We start from the raw sequence: 13,936 nt of genomic DNA, 5'->3' as shown, positions 1-13,936 counted from the left end.
AGGGAAGCTGCGTCACCTCCAGGGTGGTATCTGATAGATATGTGCCAATCTTTTGGGTCAGTGCCATCTAAGTGTGCCATGCAGTTCTGGGATAAACAGCTCGTTCCACTTGACCTTGTTGATATCCTAACAGACCCCCTGATGATGTGTCATTATGGCACATCACCAAAGATGATCAACCAGTGGAACGACAGCTCTCAGTCTGTCCCTCTCCCAGAACAGTCGGTCATTCCGTCCAGTCCAAGCAATCCAATCACGTCAGCTTCCGGCTTCCAGAGTCCATCCATCTGTGATCTCCATGGCAGTCGATAGTGCGGTTCAGTCTCTGGGGTCACACAGTCTCTGCTGGTGTGACTGAAAAGCACTTTGTAAAAACAGTCCAGTTGTCCGTTAGCCCCCCCTGTTGGTGTGCCCCAAAGGCACATCACAACGAAAATAGTTCTAAGAAAAGGGCCGGACAAACCACAATGGAAACATCTTAGCATCAATCAGCATGAATACTTCATAATTTTTTACTCAAGCCCACAGTCCAAGCCTTTTATCTACAATTTAGGGTTCAACTATTTGTGCTAGGCCTGTTTTAGGTTCCTATGCGCACATTATTTTAAGTTTACTTTAGACTAGATAAGCTAAAGATGTACATTAATCAAGGCCAAATTTGTCTACTCTACCTCCACCCCGAAAAACCTCCTACTTGGTCCTCCACTCTCCATTCCTATGGACAAATATCCATCGCTTTCAACCTCACAAATCCAGGAGTACCAGTAGGGGGCATCAGAGGGCAGGCTGAGTCTTCATCACAAAAAACCATCTCTAAGAAATGGCAAAAAAGTGATGGAGCCCCAGTCAAGGGCACTCCCACTCTGGGCCAATCTGAGCGAGAAGACACCCTGTATTGAATCTAGAAATTAGCCTTACCGAGTAACTTATGGATCTGTGATAGCCATCAGATCCTGGTTCTCTATATAACAAAGCAAAAAGATTGCAAGAACTGTAGGTCTTGGTGTGTGTGTCTGTAACAGAGAGTTTCCATTCTTAGTCATAAAGCCATAGCGATCATCATAATGCAACATCACAGTATAAACATCATAACACATAAGATCAAACATGGTGATGGAAGTCAGTGGAGAAGAGAAAGGAAAAAATCAGTTTTGTGATATAAAAAGTGTCCGTACGTCAATAACGCAAGTAAAAAACGTCAGGCCAGTCTGAGCACGTGGCAGACATGAATCTATTCGCGCATAAGTGGTCAGCTCAGTGTTCTCAGGCAACTGCTCCTTCATGGCAAATCCATAGGTCTCTGGCATGTACTCCCAAACTTCTTAAGTCCTCTTCTTATTCCTCAGCATGGACAAAAACGATTTAGTTGGATGGTAATGAGTGTCCTGTCCTTTTTCAGGCAATAAGCATTTTATCCCCAGGAAAATGCTCTGTTGAGATGGTTGGCAGACACCAGGCCTTGTTTACTGTTGGATAACAGAAACAAGGTGTAATTAGTGTTCTTATCAAGACTCCCAATCCTTCTTTCATTTACCTTCTTCAAACACTTTCACATCCAGATATTTCCGTTCACAATTATTGTGCTCTTAGCTTAACCTCCTTTACTGTAATCATTAGATCTTGCATTACCCTTATATAAAAGAGAAATCTGAAAGTTCAACGTTATCTGCAGCAGCATTTCTCTATAATTCTTTCCCATGTGTGTCTCACCTTACAATTGTCCAACAGTTGAAAAGATCTCTGCAATAGAAATTTATCATCATATGTTTCATGGCTACTGTGACACGGTTCATCTCAATTTATCTAGCACACAAGGAATTGTATTAAAACCTTTCAGAAACTTCTTACTGAACCAGCTCCAAAATACTTCACATTTTTCTAAAAAGTCCAACAGAAAAACCCTTAAGTTTGTAAAAGAAAGCTCCACTATATATATTTGCAGAATAATGTTGTGATGTTAATAAGAAGCAGCCCTATGTACTTCTTGTCTTATTTTGAAAAACTCTAAGCAGACATTACTCCGAGTGATTTTCTTACATTTTCATACATTTATTATTATTACCTTTGTGATCTTATATCACCCAGTGATCTATAAATCCTTATTTTATGTTTGCACCGTCTTGTCCCAGCAGATTAAAAATTCCCATTCTAGAATTTGCTTGTTTGTTTCATCAATCACTGTCTGTTGTGATCATTGAAGAAATTGTGCAGTTCCTTTAAAACCTCTTAAATATTGACCACCCATTGGTAAATGATCAGCTTTAAGTTTTGCCCTTCTTCTAATTCTTTGTTTAGCCTTAGTATCTGCACCTTAAATTGACGAATAGTGGAATTCTTTGTATAAACACTTCTCTATGTCCGTATTTGTTTTGGCCTCTATAATTTTGTTTTTTCTTTGCATTTTAAGTGTGAACCTGGTCAGGATAGAGAAAGTCATCTCCGATGCTCCTTTTGGCAACCCCAGCAACCCCAGACATAAAATTGTTCACAGTCAGTGTTAGGTTATAGGTAATCCCTGTGGGAACACGACGTCGTCTCCTCTGTTCAACCTGGTTTCAAGCGCCTGGGTCATCGAAACACTCCACCACCTGCGACAAATCTCTGACATTTTCAAACCACAGCAGCAATTCCTGGGTGTCCACACCCCCTGTCTGAAATGTCTCTCGTCGTAAGCCCAGGCTTTCAGTTTATCTCCTCTTTAGTGTCCCCCTTTAGAGCCCATTCACCCCAAAGAGTCCAAGAGTGTGTTCTAGGTGCGTTTCCTGAACGCCAACCTCTCCATGTCATGTTCGTGAAACCTTGTAGTTGAATTCCATCACCTGTGAAGCAAAGCAGTCATGCATAGTTATTTTCAAGAATTTCTTTATCACAGCAGGAGTGTCACTGTCTGATGCCATTGCAGCTCTGATGTTCCTCAGAGCCAACCTTCATGCATTGATATCATGTTGGAGCTGTTATCCTCATCTTGTGTCCAGGAGTCACTTCTGCTGTCCTGACCAGATTCCAAATGTCCAACTAATCTAATTGACCTCATTACTTTTCTGCATGTACAAGAGGACGATCGTTAGATTATCCTGGTCTAAAAGACCACTAGGTTAATAGATGGCTAAACTATGTTTATGTGTTCTTTTCTTCTGGATGTTTTAACATTTAGTTAGTTAAACTATTGTGCTATTTTGTGTTTAAACAGATAGTTTTTAAGTCTCCTCACACCTTTTAGGTAACTGCGTACAATTCCGAACTATTTACATTGGTGCCTTAATCCTAATTTACCCAAGTTATTTATTAGAATAAGGCATTATTCTAAACCTGCAGTTATTCTGCTTATATTGAAAAATTAGCTTGCTCACTCGTTCGTTCAGTCGGTTATGCTATTAACTGTTGCTGTAATGCCTACTTTAACTTTTTCGCCCACTAGTTTTGTCATGATCATAATTATCGCCCATTGATGTAATAGCATACATTGTTCTTATCCACTTTCCTTTTACGTTTAAACGGCCCCTCTATGTAATCCCCAATATAAGTTGTCAAACCTTTTAGGTTTAGCATAATTACTTAAGCTGCTCTATGCTCTCATCCCGTAACTTAATATTTTGGTGCAAAATGGATGTCTTTTAGCGGTTCCCCCTATTTCTTCTCATGCATGATGTATTTTATGAAGCTTATTGTATCTTAAAGGTGCCTCTTTGAATCTACTTCAAAACCCCTTGTGGGGTTAATAAAATTCCAAAACATATTTATATGTATTTTAAATGATTTAAATAAAAACCTTGTTAGAAAAGTAAAAGAAAATCCTTCTTATCAGCGGCCCAAAATCTCTACCAGCTTTGTTTCCAGACCAGTACCACTTGTCCGAATGCGTTTGACCCTCTTATCGCTCGCTAATAACAGCTCTGACTTAAAACAATTAACATCCTAGGGGTTTAATTATAATCCTGATTGCTTTGAATCTGAAAGTTTTCTTCTAAGCGCATCCGCCAATGTGTATGTTTCTAATGTGTGTTTCGTGTTTTAATTATGTGCAGGAAAATCTGATGTGAAATGCAGAAGGGGTGTCTGCCAACTCATCTTTGTTTCGTGTTGCGGTCCATTGAAGGTTATCCGATGCCTCTGTCTTTGCCCCCGCAATTAGTTGTCCATTTTCAGTCCTCATGTCTCAGTTCAACAGCACAACATCGTTCCAGGACAAGCGTTGTCCATGAATATTCTTTCTCCAATCGTTGTGTCTGAAACCACAAGGAATTCTGCCAGCATTTTGCCAATATGGATTTTGTCCAAAATCAAATTGTCCAATACAAGAATTGTCTATCTTCATCCGTAGTGTAGTGTAAATAAGTTGAAAAGAAAAAAATCAAAACAAAAATTACAAGAAAACTGTCTCAAAACAAAATCAACCACATCGTTCCCTCTAAAACAAAATTATTCTTGAAGTTTTTCACCTTTACCCCAGATCTTGATCCCTTAAAAATTTATCCAAGCAAAATATTTTACAGACAGTTCAACCTCTTTGTATAAGTTCATTAATAAAAAGCATTTCTCTTAACCTTGTAGCATCACATTCCCCATTAAACCTCTATGCAGCTTCTGCAAAAATTACTGATTTTTTGTCCAAAATTTGATCAAAAACTGGATTAGGCAGGAGTCAAGTACATCACCTTTTTCTCTCCGCCCCCTGGACCACTGTGGCACTGCTTGGTACTCACTTGTCTCTGAGAATGCCTAAGAAAAGAGACTAAAATCTCTCCGTTAGCACATTCCAATTATATATGACCAGGTTTCCTTGCAAGAAAAAAGCAGAAAACTGGATAGAAATGTTAATGTGAGTCAGTGGAGAGCGGAACAGTGGGAAGGGGTACATGAACAATTTCCAAAGCCACCTTCTTACTGCTAGAAGGATACTGAATACTGAATTGTACTTTATAACTAAATTTGCCTTGCCTTGCCAAGAAGGTCTCAATATTACCTGTCATAAGTTTGTTAAACTTAGCATAATTTAGTCACTTTTGTCAATCCCTGCACGTCCATTTTAGATCATGACTTCTTACCATACGGCCTGAAAGAGCTCACTTTCCAGAGACTTCTGTTGGAACAAGGTGGCTTTACAGTTTCATCTCACATCATCTGAAAGAAGTAACTCAGAGAAAAACAATTCTGTTAGTGTATTAGGTGACAAAAGAAAACCTGGTCTTTTTAGTGTCTTGGTTCTTAATGTGATGTGTCTAAGTTCTTGGTTGGTCCAGGGGAGGTAGGAATCTCTCGTTCCTTTTCTTTCAGCGTTTTGTATTAAAACTTCTCCTTTTCTTAAATTATCTGCCGAACAACCTTAAATATTGTCACTTCTTTGTCACTGGTGATGCAAAAATTAAAGCAAAGGAATCATTTAACAAAGAAATAATCAAAATACACAAAACAATAAAAACCCGAAAGTAAAAAGTCTCCCAAAGCGTGCATTATGTGTGTTCCAATATCTTATAGCATTCTTTTGATTTCTTTCTAGCTCTTTCGATCATGCAAACTTAGTTATTAATGCTTTTCAATCTTAATTGGTTAAGGGTGAAACTTTAAAGCAACCATTTTCTCTTTCAGGCTTTTGAGCTTCTAGTGTTTTTCTATACATGATAAGAGTTTTCCCCGTAATTCAGCACATTGAGAAAGCTACCCAAAAACAAAGAGATTAGAAGTAGAATCTAACTCTTCACAAGCTGGCTTTATTTTATTTTTTCCCTCTGACATAGTTTTCATGCCCCAGGCCAGAACACACAGACCCAGCCTTGCCATAAACATTCAGATGTTTACATCATGGTCAGATTTGTTTATCATATCTATTGTCCTGTTTCAGGTTAAACTGACCCTCTGAGGCTTGCCTCAGCTCAGCATAACTGATAACATCAGATGCTTTTGTAACCGATGACATGCTTAATGTGGCCTTGTGATATCTTGACACTTCTCAAAATTTCTCATTAGCTGCATTCAAATCCCCAGTAAAAAGAAATAAAATAAATTAATACAGAACCCTTAGAAAAGCAACCATATTTAGTCCCATATAGTTTGTTTAAAGCACAGTTTGTCTCATCTATTTAAATCAAAAATCATGTATATCTTAGTGCTCTTAAATTCTTCTTTTTAGGCAGCTGTAAAATCCTTTTCTCCCAAACATTCTCCCATATGCTCCCCATATGCTGTTTGCCATTTTATTAATGTTCTAAAATTACAATATAAAAGCTTTTACTCTGTTATTATTTCAGCTGTCATGAATTCATTGACAAACACAAGCCAAGCACAATCTAATAGCATAACTGAATACAGCCCCAACACCTCTGGTTACTGTTCTGCATAATTAAGCTCCAAACAACAACAAAAAACTTTATCCCCAGTCCCAAGTATTTCCTACAGCCCTGGGATATTTTCTGTTTAAGACACGTTAACATCTCTCAGTGTAACAATTTAATTTGGCCGGATGTTTAATGTGGGAAGAAAACAAACTGTTATTGAAATCTCTCTTTACCTTTCTTCAGCTTTTAGTTAACGTAGTTCATGATTAAAAACGTCATTTGAATTACGGAGCTGCAGTTCTCCCAAAACAAATGAACATTCTGAAACCATGAACATCACACAGACGAACGTTTAGTTACATACGATACACAAATACATACATTTACATACAAAGATGACATTCAGACAGACAAACACGTGCAGGCCTGCTTTTTCTGACTGTCTTAAATAGTTCTATGTTTTTCATAGTTTTTAAACGTCTATAGCAACGCCGAAAGACGTATTTTCAACGTGTTAAGTTCCCGCTTAGTTTAAAAGTGGAGAGCTTGCGCTGGCTACGACCCCCGAATGTTTCGTCCAAACACGGTTTTACTCTTCAGCCCCGCAAGGATACAACTCTGTGTCTCGCAGACACCTGGACGCTTACCCCTTTTTGAAAGTTATACGTTGCATTTAATAGTTACGAACAATTTTATCCACAACGGAAGTCCTAGTCGGTCCCCACGTAAACGCTTCCCCGGTGCAACGCCCTTTTAGTTCCGTTTCCGTTTCCTTTTTATTTTTTATTTTATTAAAAACTTTCGCTTTTCTTTTTCTTATTAATCCAACTGCCCCGACCAACTGGTTGCACTTTGAACACCCCCCTGCGCCAAAAACCCCCAAAACAAAACAAAACACAAATACATTTATCTGTAACCTCACTTACACACAAAGACCCATTTGCACACACACACACAGACACACTCAATATCCGCGGATCCAAGCAGTCTCTCCCCCACTCACTCTGACTCAATAATCTCATTTCAACAGACACAATATATTGTACAAGACATGACGAAGGCAACAATATCAGACAGACAGCTTGCGCGCAAACTTTCAACATTCTGTTCACATATGCTGAAGCCGTCTCCCCTGCCCAACGTGTAGTGTCATTTAAAAAGGCCAGAATCCGTACTTACTGGATAAAAATGTCCTCAATGTGCTCCAAAGTTGCCGTGCCACTGGGGCCAAAGGAGCAGCTGTTCCTAGTACGTCAGTTCCAGCAGAGACTTCAACCGCATGTACCTCTTGTGGTTCCAGGTATGCTGATAAGCCAGTCCTCACATCACCAATAGCCAATACATACCCGCTTAAAGTCTCCACGAATGCTTGGATCCAAAGGTGCGCCCCTTTTCTGGGATCGGGGAACATGTGCCTCAGATAAACGTTGTCAGCACATAAAAGAGGGCTGTAAACAGCTGCATTCACCTGTCCTGTAGCACTGTGAGTCTGAAACAATGGCAGTTGCACACTTTGTTTTGTTGCAGGTAAAGAAAGATCAGTTTCGCTAGAATGCCGGCTGCATCTGGGTCTTACGTCACAGCTTACCTGTCCCCCACATAATTCTATACCAGGCACATGCACCGAAGGGTCTGATGAAGTCACCACACTCCTGGCCTTCGATAACAGCTCTCCACTATCACCAAACAGATTGTTTTGCATAACAGCGGCTGCACCAGAAGCAGACATCTCTGGAGTAACAGGGGCTGTGTACTTACCTTCTTGTTTGAAAGAAGATGATTCCCTTACCCCCTGCAGATTTTCACTCTCTTGTTGTTTGTCGAGGCCTGAGAAGCAAATGCTGAAATAATGTTCAGTTAGTTTTATCAAGCCTGCTATTTTGATTTCCTCTTTTTGGCATTTTTCTGTAGCAAACTCACCTGCATTAGCCGTTTCTACTTGTGCTTGAACTAGTCTATTTTTTAATATTTGCAAATAGTAAGTGCACATTTGGGCATCGGGTGGAGGTCCTTCTGTATCCCCAAAGACCCCGTCTCTCCTCATTTTTTCACACCACTCCTCAAATTGTTTTAAATGGTTTTCAGCATCTTTATGTGGGAAGCTTGCCATTATGCTCCTTTTTCCTGTCTCCAGCAGTGTTCCTAAAGAACCCCCCTGGAGCTCATTTTCTGCCTGATTCTCAGCCATTCCAGCACTCACACGTCTTGGCCAACCTGCTGGGACAGCGTCCTGACCCCGGTCCAATGAGAGCTTATTTTTTATCTCTCAGACACCAAAACTTATTATGTTCCTATATGCCTTATTATTGTGTTTTTACACGGCAATTTCAATGAGCCAGTGTACTCAGGATGAGAAGGCCCTTACCCTTCACTTCACTTCCACGGCTCAATGACAATAACGTGTCTCACACACACACACACACACATACACACTCACACTCTCTCTGGCCAATCTTTAGTTAACTCAGTACGTACCTCCGGTCCTGCTGGTTGTGTGTGCGTCCACTGGCTTTTTTCTCTTTCTATATTCGTCTGTAATCGGGGTTTTAACAAAACGTCAAACCACCGCATTCACACTATTGTGTATTAGCCAGGTCGTACGCGCTCGTTTTTCGAAAAAGGCTGCTTTTATATTACCGCAAAAACGACTTTTATGTTCGTCCTCGCGGAAAATAAGGGGGCATCTAAACCCACATTTTCTAGGCTACACGATGTTTTAGAAGCCACGCGTACAGGCGTGTCTGTCAGAATGGCCGCTTTTATGTTACACACAGAGGAACACGTATTTTCCTCTGTGCCTAACAAGGGGACCTTTTAAACCCTAAATTCTCAAGGTGCACAGTATTTTCGGAACCCTGGCCAAGGATTCCCGGACTCTCACCTCTGTGACCGCACGCAAATCCCAAGTTCTTATCGACACGTTTGCAAACAATTATCCTCAAACCTTTCTCTGCCTTTAGAAATACAAAAAGTCGGCCCTCCAGGAAGAAAAAGACACTAGGAGATGAATAAAATCTCCTTACCTTTTTTGCGGCCGCAAGCTGTGTGTTTTTCTTCCGGAATGGCGTCCTGACCGGAAAACGGAAGGTGGTACGTCGTCCTTTGGGTCCGGGTGGAAACACCAATTTGTTACTGTTTCACCGTGCCGTGTCTAAGGTGAAACACCCTCGGTGGACCCAGTTCGTTTTACCCAGTCAGGCGACCCCCACTTACTTATTACCTTGAATGTAGGAAGCATAAAACAGACAAGTATGCTTTTAGTTATATTTTATCTAGGTAAAGACAGAGAAATAGTTACAGTCACACCAGCGCTGATGGGCCCCTGATCGGCAGGAGGCCTCGAGTGCTCATCACGCAAACATTATAAAGGGATCTCGGGACACACCCATACAAGGGCGGTACACATCCAAACTGTGACATCAGCAGGGAAGCTGCGTCACCTCCAGGGTGGTATCTGATAGATATGTGCCAATCTTTTGGGTCAGTGCCATCTAAGTGTGCCATGCAGTTCTGGGATAAACAGCTCGTTCCACTTGACCTTGTTGATATCCTAACAATCATGAAACTATTCAGACTGTTAGTTTAGCTCATCACATCTCACTGGTTAACCTACACAGCAGCTTCTGATGGAATCATCCTCAACAGGAACTGAAACTGTCGGATCAAATTTATCTGGAAGATTTTGTAGCTTGTTTGAAAAACCTTGCAACAATGTTGTAAATCTCTTAAATTGTAATTCTTTTGTTAATCATAGAGTATTTTAAACGTTGTGACACTGTATTTTAATGAGTTTATTATTCGTATTATTAGCCTTTAGATCCTGTATCTCACAGAGACTACCTGTATTAAAATTATTGCAAGGTGCAATAAAACGTGCAAAAAATTCAGTGCCAAATGATTTTGATAGGTAAAGTTTTGACAAATTAAGACAATCTAAGACTTACTGTGCTAGCATAATATGAAATTATTTTATAAATAAAATAATTGTGCTTAACGTATTTTAATTACAAACTTTAATGATTAATTTTTGCAATTAACCATGCATTTATCTACTGAAAGAATTCAATAGATACAGATAAGTATTTCCAATTTTATTTAAGTTATCTTAAATAATTATTCTTTAGTGACTGGTATGTATTATTGCACATTTAGCTTTCAATGGATAAAAGCCTATAATTCGTTTACGGTATGTTATTTTGATTTGTATTTGTTTGTTTGTGCTCCAGCTTACATTGTGGAAGTCCAGGAGGTCACTCTTAAGAGCAACTTTGAGCTATACAAAACTAAAGTCACTGAGATCCTCAGATTTCGTAAGTAACCTGTGGAGGTTAAAATGTGGGCTTTTAAGTTTTTTGCAGACTTTGAGTAATTATAATCATTCATCTACTAGATGGAGACCTCCATGTGGCAAACAACAGTGTTCGGGTGTTTGCCAAAAGGCTTCAGTGCAAGGGTCAGTTAGACTTGGGAAGACAGTATCTGATTATGGGCAAAGATGGTGCCACTAAAGACTTAGATGGAAAGTAAGTAATATAAGTTTAATCAAGAAAAACACCTGTCTAAACAGACTGAACTAGACTGTCCTTTATCTGTCTTTGCAGCATGCAGTATCTGTTGGAATCAAACACCTGGGTGGAAAAGAGGCCATCGGAGCAGGAGTGTGCAAAATCTGGGAACAGACGGAATTGTGCTGAATTCAATAATTTTGTTGAGGAGTACAAAACCGATGGCTGCAGACAGTAAATCCAACTCACAAATCTGTTAACCTTCACTGCAATTTAGACATTGAAATTGATGAATTGTTTTCTTTTTCTTTGTGATAACTTACCTCTGTACCATAAAAATATCTAATATCACAATAGCCTGTCGGACAAAATGAGTAATAACCCATCCATAAGCAAATGACTCATTAAGCTTGGCAACTACATTATCATTTCTAGTTAATGCATCATTTTGTTTCCTTATGTCACAGTTACAAGATATCCTATTGAAATAAACATTGCCTATGTTGTTGGGAAAAAAGCATTTTTGTGTTCATCATTATTGTGTACATGCTAGGTAGATTGTAAAGGTCGTAAGTATAAAACAGGTTAGGCAATAATAAACTTTGCTTCAGCCTATTCCTTTTTTTTTGGTAAATTGTGGGTTTGTTTCTTTATCGGTGTTTTTTTTTTTTACTGTTTCCTGTGTTTAATGTTGGATAAATCACTAAAAATAAAGTGAAAGAAAGAAAGAAGCCTGTTGGTAAATTGAAAAGAAAACTTTAAATCTAAAGCAGCCATTGATTTGACTTATTCTGGGTGGGGTGGGGAGGGAAGGTTTATCATGATGCTTGCAACAATAGGATGCTCTACTAAGTATTAAAGATGCCTTGAAGAAATAAACAATGATTTTTTTAGACTGCAGTAGACATTTAACATGGCATTTTGTGTAAATTTTTTTGATAAACCCCTTGCAATTTTAGTTTAGTTGAGCTTTTTCAATTGTTTTATTTTATTGGGGACTGAAATATTTTCAGCACAACTATGCATACTCAGACTGAAACTTAACATTAAAAATAAATTTAGAAGTGATAATTCATGTTTCACCCAGCAACATGATTCAGTATGGTTTAATTTAGCTTCCATGTGAAATACTTTCATTTTTTTGTTTTCTTTTGCTTTTACGGGCAGCTAAGGATCTAAGAGGGGTCTCTGTGCTCAACCTGCCCTCCTCTTCCTGCTTGACATCTGCAGCCAGAGGAAAAGGAGGTGGGAGAGAGTTGTTTTGGGCAGGGTTTGGATCAATCATACCCCTCAGAAAGACAAAAATCCCCCTTAGGAGAGAGTTTATGTCTCTTCTCGAATGCGGCCAAGCTGGAGACGTGATGCAGAAGGTTCTCAGTGCAATTACATAACTCAGAGCGAACAGGAGCGGGGAGGTCGTAATTCCATGTATTCGGTCTCTACTTGTAGCCATATGGCCTCTGAATGTCAATGTCAATTTTATTTGTAAAGCACTTTAAAAACAGCTTGTAACAGCACCAAAGCGCTGTACAGTTTTCATAAAACTATCAATTTGACTAAAACACATCAGAATAAAACAATAAATAAGAACAAATACGACAGGTAGTTGACAAAGTCAGACCTTATTTAAATGCCAAGAAATAAATATGAGCTTTCAGGAGCGACTTTGGGCAGATTTTATACTGAGGGATAAGTTGTTCCACATAGTAGGTGCAGTAACGGCAAATCCATGGTCTCCTCTCCATAACTTGCCATTTTTAAAATACTTGCTGGATCTCATTCTTTTCTGATGAAGGACATTATCTTAGCATTGTAATGGATTTGTCATGATTTGGGTTTTGTCTTGGTTCAGGTTATCCGTTTTATTAGTTAAGTTTCTGCTTTTGGGTTCTTTCTTGTTTTGGCTTTGTTTTAGATGTATTGTTCTGTTTAGATTAACTGTTTGAGTATGGGTGAGTCTCCTCCTGCAAGTTTCTGTTTATTGGTTTACTTTTGGATTTTTGACCCCTTGTCCCCAGAGATCTGAGCCACCCTGTTTCTGTCTGTTCCTGCCCTGTCTGCCAAACTGGACTGTTTGTTTCTCTGCCGTTTTTGGATTTTGTTAATAAATATTATTTTACCGAACCTCTGCTGGTCTAGTTGAATTCTGGGTCCTCTGCTCTGATTTATGACAGGATTGTATTGAATTTTATCCATGGTTGTTGATTTGTATGCCTTCACAGTTCTTTGAGAAACAGTGCACACTAAACATGTCTCAGCAAACTTAAGTAAAATGAAGGTTTGTAATTGTGTTTAATGTTCAATGTTACTATGTGTCTTGCTAAAGTTTGAAGACGGATTATTACCTATATGGTACGTGTATTGTTTCCCTAAATGGCTTTATGTGTAATGAATTTGGAGGAATCCTATATGAGCCAGACACGGAGCTGATGCAAAAGATTTATTAAAGGAGAAGGTGGGTAATCCAGGCAAATAACAAGAGCACGAAGGTACGGAGCTGGCATCCAAGTCGACACAACAAGCTTGGGCAGACTCAAAAACAGAAACAGATCAGGACGGGTAACGGACAGGTAAACAGACGGATAAACAGGCGCTGGAAGGCTCTTACCACAGACGGAGTAAGTGGAGGCAAACAAGACATCCTGGCAACAAACAGAAAACTAAGGCGGGCTTAAATAGGTGAACAGAACAGGAGAGTAGGGCGGGACTAATTAACCAAAACAGGTGGAGATGATAAAAGGAGCATACAAACTAATACACAATAAACCTAAGGTAGAAAACATGACAAAGACAAAACAGATACGAGCTGAAATAAAAACTAATAACAAAGACCAGATAACTAAAACAGGCTAAGCATAAATCCAATACAAAACAAGAAACAGAAATAAATTCTAAGACAGAAAAGTGGCTAAACTGAAAAAATAACCTGAACCACAACAGAACGTTACATAATGTGTTGTTTACATAGTAAAATAAAGTTTTAGATGTGGGATGTGTTTTGTAACTGGCTGAGATAGGGCTTCAATAAAAGCAAATAGCAGAGGACTTTAAAAGTGTGAATGGTTTGTTTTGTATTGGCATTTTAATAGCTACAGTAAGATATGTAAGTGCCAAATTTAAGGAATAGCTGGTAATATTTCAGCTAAACTTCTTCAGAAG

At 39.1% G+C, this 13,936-nt stretch overlaps 1 protein-coding gene across 1 annotated transcript in view; it reads left to right on the top strand.

Annotated features, from left to right (window-relative positions):
• LOC105926320 (complement C4-B) overlaps positions 1-11,294 on the top strand; it is a 79,231-nt gene extending 67,937 nt beyond the window's left edge. The window contains exons 39-41 of the mRNA XM_036132537.1: positions 10,499-10,582; positions 10,663-10,795; positions 10,874-11,294. Coding sequence (XP_035988430.1) covers positions 10,499-10,582; positions 10,663-10,795; positions 10,874-11,015 — 359 coding nt within the window. The 3' untranslated portion in view covers positions 11,016-11,294. The remainder of the gene's footprint in view (positions 1-10,498; positions 10,583-10,662; positions 10,796-10,873) is intronic.
• The last annotated feature ends 2,642 nt before the right edge of the window (positions 11,295-13,936 follow it).

The sequence above is a fragment of the Fundulus heteroclitus genome, chromosome 3 (genome assembly GCF_011125445.2).
Source record: "Fundulus heteroclitus isolate FHET01 chromosome 3, MU-UCD_Fhet_4.1, whole genome shotgun sequence".
In the NCBI taxonomy this organism is placed as follows: Eukaryota; Metazoa; Chordata; class Actinopteri; order Cyprinodontiformes; family Fundulidae; genus Fundulus; species Fundulus heteroclitus.
The sequence above is the reverse complement of the archived record's forward strand: the minus strand, read 5'-3'. Positions and strand labels throughout refer to the sequence as shown.